At 57.3% G+C, this 6,592-nt stretch overlaps 2 protein-coding genes across 2 annotated transcripts; one reads left to right on the top strand and one right to left on the bottom strand.

The window, feature by feature from the left end:
- Positions 1–124: 124 nt before the first annotated feature.
- GNI_039030 (hypothetical protein) lies at positions 125–3,064 on the bottom strand (the record flags this gene model as incomplete). Its single annotated transcript, XM_011131075.1, has 1 exon — positions 125–3,064. The coding sequence occupies one exon, from the start codon at positions 3,062–3,064 to the stop codon at positions 125–127; it is 2,940 nt and encodes a 979-aa protein (XP_011129377.1).
- Positions 3,065–3,489: 425 nt separating this feature from the next.
- On the top strand, positions 3,490–4,780 carry GNI_039040 (putative UV excision repair protein; the record flags this gene model as incomplete). The annotated part of the gene is made up of 2 exons (XM_011131076.1): positions 3,490–3,568; positions 3,633–4,780. 2 exons carry the CDS (start codon positions 3,490–3,492, stop codon positions 4,778–4,780), a joined length of 1,227 nt encoding a protein of 408 aa, XP_011129378.1.
- Between the last annotated feature and the right edge of the window lie 1,812 nt (positions 4,781–6,592).

The following is a 6,592-nucleotide window of genomic DNA, read 5'->3' on the forward strand; positions in this document are numbered from 1 at the left end:
CCCCCAAACAAGCTGTGGTGTGCGTTATTTATGCTTGTTGTTTGTGTCGCCGTGTTTGTGTGTCGTGTCAATAGTCGTGTCTATGGGCTAACGCTAAGATGATCGGGAGGGTGAGTGAGTGAAATTAAACTCGTCGGCGTTTGGGGTCAAGTTGGGCAAGTTGTTCTTTGAGATTGTGAAGTACGAAAGCTCGTTGATGTGAGGTGTGTGCATGGTGTCGCTGTAGGTCTGTGGTGAGTGCGAGACATAGTGCGTCACTTTCGGATCGTGCGGAAGCGAGTAGAGCTTCAATCCGTTGCGCAGTTCGCCTCTCACTCTCTTTTCCTCGTTTAAGCCGAAGCCGAGTTGCGCTACATTCGCGCACGAGTTGTTCCTCAAACCGGCGGTCAAGCAGGTGCAAGTCACGCACGGCTTCCCGATACAACCTCCGGTAGGTACGCTCCCATCGACGCACTAACCGCTCGCACCCCGCACGTCCAGTCGCCTCTAACCCACGACCAGCACGGACCACCAACTGTGGTAGCGTGACAGTCCACGCTTCCAACACTTCATCCAACACACCCGAAGTCGACCAACAAAGACTACCACTCTCAGAACCTTCGTCCCCACCAGACCCACTCTCCGAACCCACCCGACTATTTTCAGAGCCCACGGGAGTACTCAGCGAACTGCTTGGAGACCTTTGTCCCGAATTCGTCAACGGTCTCCGACCGCGTGAAGTACCTAACGACCCAACATCGGAACCGGAAGATGAGCCCGGTCGGGATCCAGAGCCAGAGCCCGACGAAGGGGCCTCATCCACGGGACTCACGTCCTTGGACATCACGGTCTCGCACTCGCGCTGCGTCATGCGGTCCCAGACCTCGGGCAGCAGTTCGTCCGAGTCCGAACCCGCGACCGTGGAAGAAGTGACGCGCTTGGCCCGACCCTCGCCCTTGGGTGCCGTCCCGACCTCGTGGGCATCCCCCATCCGGACATTTTTCTCTCCAACGTCCCCCGTCGAGACGTCCTTTCTGGTCGGGACGGCCTCCCCGGTCGGAGCATCTTGAGTCGGGGTGGACTCTGCCGCCGGCGCGGTTCGCAGTTTGGAGAGAATCGTCCGAGGTTCTCGCGTACCAAGGGATGGCTTCCGTGGCCGCGGCAGCGGTGTACGTTCATCCAGATCTTCGAGGTCTTGAGAAAGAGAGAGCGGGACCACCACGCAGTTCCGTTTCGGAGACGGCGCCCGCAGCGATCTGTTAGCGCCCGACCTGTTGCCCCCCGGTCTGTTGTTCTCGCGGTGGTTGGGCGATTGAGTCCTGTTCTGGCCGACCGTCCGGTTTTGATCCTGGTCTCGGTCCAATTCCCGACTCCGACCCCGGTCCCGGTCGTCCGGGGGGCGGGGAGGTCGATCGCGGAGAGGGCCAGAGTTAACGGGGAGGCTGCCGTCGAATTTGCGCGTGTCGGGCTCAGCAGCGAAGCTGATGCGGCGTTCGAGTGAGGGACGTCGCGCACTTGCGGGCGCGCCCTTGCGCGGAGCTTGCGGTTCCTCGAGCGTGGAGAGGGCGAGATCGGCGCAGGGTGCTCGCTGATCGATTGGCGGCGTTTGCACTAGGCATTCTCCGGCCAGTGTCTGATTTTGGTGTTTTATAGTTGTGGCTTGGTCTCGGTTTTTTTCGTCTTCAGACCGATCGTCTCCAGAGCGACAAGGCCCGGTCCCGAATCCGGGTTCAGACAATTCGCGTTTTTTTCCGAGTCTCTTATCAGGTCGTGGGTCGGGAGGGAGATGGTCGGGTACATGGTCGCGAAGGTAGGCCGTAAGGTTGTCGATAAGTTGGGGGTTGGCGTCAACGAGGGCGAGTTCGACGATGGCCTCGTCTTGGAGGGGTGGTTCGGGAACGGCGAGGAGCCCGCACCAGGTACGGAGGGTCTGGGCATCGATGAGGGTGAGGCGAAGGGTGCCTCGGTCCCAGTTGAGGGCAAGAACGACTGAGTAGGGGATTTCCAAGGTGGTCTGGTCAAGAGCTAGACGTAACTGCTCTGTTTGCTCAAAAGACAAATCGGATGCGCCCTCATAAGCCTCGGCGCAGAAAGCGAGCGAGTATTGTCCGAAACAGAGCGACCCTTGCAGCACATCGGCTGGAGTAGGACACACCCAACCAAGTTCCGTAATTCGTACACAGACACGCGTGCTCACATCCGTGATGATCGACAAACTACGCGGCCCAGCATAGACCGCATACTTGCCCGAAAATCGTGCGCATAGGACACGCAATAACACGTCCACATCTTCACACGTCCTTAGCAGATGACCCACCTCTGCCCACTCGCGATGACTCTCCAACACTTTCAACACTAACTCACTCGAAGAAGGCTGACCCGAAGAACGACCTCGGAGCATGTTGGACAACATCTCAGCGGCAGAAAGCTGTAATAGCAAGTCCACGGGCTCGCAGCAAAGCGCGAATAACTCACTCACTACGGACTCTGGCAATGACGCCGAACAGACTGACTGAAGACAGACACACATGTCTACCGCAGCTCGGGCCACCTCCAGATGAGTGTACTTAACATGCGATAAAAGCGGTCGATCCGTACACCAAAATAAGGCAACGCAAAGCCCGAGAATACGACATAAACTTGACGCCATTATGTCACCCAACAACCCGAGATCCTCATCACCACCATCCTTCCCGTGGCCTTCAACCAATCCTGCACCGATAGACTTCTCTCCTGAATGCTGTTCTTCGCCTGTCCAGTCCTGTATCATCGCAAGCATGTACGCGCAAAGACGCTTTATTTGTTGCCACGTGTCTATCTGTCTAATCGGGTCATCCACGCTCGATTCATACAAATCACAAAGGCAATTCAATACCTCCACCACACCCTTCACTTCCGGAATAGAGATTTTGGTTACGGGATCGGCTTTCTTAACCCAATCCGTAAACGCTTCTTGAAAGAAATCAAATTTGCTTTCCTTAGCTAAACATTTTAAGGTGCTAACGATCGACATCGACTCGATCTCGACGCTCGGAGATTCTCCAATTGTGGCCTGAGAACTGCTTGGCTGCATCTCCGAAGCCATTTCAACTGCCAGCCCGCTTTTCCCTTGCTTCCGAGGCCCAGCGTTAGTCTACAGAACTGAGAATTCTACAAGACAAGCCCCTTACATCGCATTTTGGCTTCCGAGCCATTCTTCAAAAGTGTGTGCATACCGCAATCGAACACTTTTTGACTGAAATGGCCCGCGTTCACAGCATCCCGTGCATGGTTCCAGGGCCTCCCGATGATCTCGGGGTGGGGAGCACGATACGAACTGCTGCTGAAAGGCCTGTAGAGTATGCCGGGAGACCTCTGAAGAGAGCATGGCGAAAAACATGTATCTGACGGTTAGTATTGAAGCCAGAAGAGCAGATGGGGACGGTTGAGCAGCTGCGATTTATCCACTCCGACGCGTCCCGCTCCGATTTTAATCCCATCCCGGTCCAGCTAAATTATTTTCCCGCCGGCATGAAGCTAGCCGTTCAAACGGTTCAGTCCGTTGTTAAAGAAATTGAAATCGATGGGCAGCAGACGTTCGATGACTTGAGTAAGAGCACGACTCGCACACTTTGTCACGTCGAACACGCCTCTACCCACAGCTGTTACTTAAGGAAATGAGATTAGCAAGGCCTACAACTGGCCGGCGAATGCCAAGGTCGTATTGGTACACAACTCACGGATACTGTCCCAGACCACCGAAGCGCTTTCGACATATCCGAATTTGAAGGACGGCGATAAGTTGGCCGTGATGAAACGCACGGTCGCCAGCGCTCCGAAGCCCGTGACCCCCGCCGGTGTTGCTCCGGTCGGCATCACGCCGGCCGCCGTCGCTCCGGTCGTCGCCGCTCCGGCGGCAGCTGCGGCCACTCCTGCCGCCGCCGCTTCTGCCGAAGCCGGTGCGGCCCCGGCGCCCGAAGCATCCTCATCCGCCCCTGCCCCTTCCGACGCCCCTGCCCCCAGTTCAGCCCCGTTCGGTTCGGCTTTCCAAAACTCGGAAATGGTGGCGATGATTACGGACATGGGATTCGAACGCGAGAAGGTACAACAGGCCCTGGTTGCCGCCTTCGGAGATCCCGACCGCGCGGTGGATTACCTCATGAACGGCATTCCCGCCAACGTCGCGCGGGACATGGCTGCCGCTGCTGCTCCCGTGGCTGACCCTGCACGTCTGGCGGCCCTGGCCGCAGCTTCTGGGAATGCCGGGTCTGGGCCTGCCGTTCCCGGGACTACCGCTGCTGCGACTACCGCTCCTCCAACTACTGGTTCTGGCATGGCGCCAGGTACAGCGGCTGGTGGGTTACAGACGGAGGCGTTCGGGTCAATGCCGATGGGTGGCGGAGCTTCGGCGCCGCCGACGGCGGCGCCGACGGCGGAGCCGACGGCGGAGCAGAGTCAGAACCTTATGGCGCAGCTCAGTCAGTTGGCGGCCGCGGATCCGAGTATTTTGCCGCACATTCTGCGGGCGATGGGTGAGCAGAACCCTGGCATGCTGCAGTTCATTGAGCAGAACCCGCAGGTCTTCTCTCAGGCACTCGCCTCCATGGCCGCTCAGGGTGCCGAGGGACCGGGACTAGAGCGTGACCCGCCCGGAGTCATTACGGTGCAACTCAGCCAAGCAGAAATGGATGCCGTCGGACGTCTCTGCGAACTCGGCTTCTCGCGCGACCTCGTCGTCCAAGCCTATCTAGCTTGCGACAAGAACGAGGAACTGGCTGCCAACCTTCTCTTCAATTCACTCGACGCAGACGACGCACCCTAACACCTCGGCCATGTCTGGACGCGCCCCGGCCACCCCGATGAGGGCGCAACCCGACCGAGGGCGCAACCCGACCGACAAGTATACATCCTTGAAGCCTTCATCCTCACTAGCGTCGACGTCATCATGCTGGTCCGAAGCGAGGCTGACAAGGAAACTAACGGGCTGTGGAATGAAACCAACGGGCTGGAAGGAAACTGCAAAAAGCAGCAGCGCTTATCCGGAAGCAGAGTTTGTTGAGAAGTAAGAACGGTCGCCAAAAGGTACATGGAAGGACGGGCTTTGAAAGGAGGAGCGCTTTCCATTATTTTTCCGAACGGGCTTGCTACCCTGATTAGATGACACCACTGAAAGAAGAACTCTTTCGAACACGGCTTTATCACCTAAGGGCTTCTGTGCTCGACGGCTTAGAACTAACCAGACGTTCTGAGCTCTGGGTCAGGCAGGGTTCTGAGCTCTGGGTCAGGCAGGGTTCTGAGCTCTGGGTCAGGCAGGGTTCTGAGCTCTGGGTCAGGCAGGGTTCTGAGCTCTGGGTCAGGCAGGGTTCTGAGCTCTGGGTCAGGCAGGGTTCTGAGCTCTGGGTCAGGGTTGGGGGGGTTGAAAATGCGTTGAGCACGCGTGTGTGCATGATTCCCGCTGCAGGATTCGACGAGCCCGTTGCGGTATTGGAGCGTCGTGAGCCGGTGGACAGCAAATGGGTGCGGTTCATCGGGCTGCCAGACGAAGTGGCGTGGCGTACGTTGTTGAACGAGTTGCGCACGGTTGGTTGTCGGATGTCGAAAGCGAGTAGGCAGCTCCGCCCCCTTGAGAAGAGCCCTTCTTTTAGACTGGGTGCGCGGTATCGGTGTGGTACGGCTGTCGCGCGCAGACGACGTGGCTTACTGCTGCCAGCGCTCTGGTGCGCAATGGCTGCCCGGTTTGGTGGTCTGGGTGGAGTCCTATGACCCCAGGACACAAGACCTTGCGACCAGTATGTTGCCGGAACCGCAAATGGCCGACCGACAGAGGCGTGCCGCCACCAGTTCTGGTGCCAGCGGCCGGACAGACGCCTTGGGCGTCGTCCTGAATGGGGGTGGCACTGCGAGTGGGGGGAAGACTGCAGGCGGAAAGACCCCAGTACCACCTCCGACAGGAACGACTCCGGGTGTAGTAGGGATCCCAATGGTGAACTCAGCATGTGGGAACCAATTGGGAAACACAACAAGTGGAAATACAACAAGTGGAAACACAACAAGTGGAAATACAACAAGTGGAAATACAACAAGTGGATGTGAAGGAAACGCACAGTTGAATTTCGAAAGAACTGAACCCATTTCCCACACACCGTGGGTCAACCACGTTATAGACCGTCTCACAGCCAACTGGATCTAACGTGTGCTCCCGACTTGTACTTGTACTCCTAAACTTGAGCTCCCAAGCTTGTCGCCGGAAAAGATATCACCGAAACGACCAAAGCATTTACCGCTCGTACATCTTTCTGGCCTCTTTCTTTTCGGCCTTAGTCTTCTTCTTCTTCGTGCCGTCCTCATTCGCCTCTTCTACGGGCGCAGCCGGCTTCTTCGTCGCCGCAGCAATCTTGGCTTTCAAGTCCTTCTTGCGAGCCGCCTCTTCTGGGTCCACTAAAAGAAGATGCAGTTACACTTCTTCCCGAAGAGTCCAAGCCGGGGGTCCGGCCTGGACTCGAACTCGGGACTAGAGGGCCTGAAGTGTGCTACTTACCGGTCTTCCTTTCTTGGGTCTTCTTGCTCTTCTTGGAGGCAGGCGGCGGAAGTTCTATACGAAAAGAGTATGGTAGCGTCCATCTGAATCGGCGGG

Source organism: Gregarina niphandrodes, assembly GCF_000223845.1.
Source record: "Gregarina niphandrodes unplaced genomic scaffold scaffold00005, whole genome shotgun sequence".
In the NCBI taxonomy this organism is placed as follows: domain Eukaryota; phylum Apicomplexa; class Conoidasida; order Eugregarinorida; family Gregarinidae; genus Gregarina; species Gregarina niphandrodes.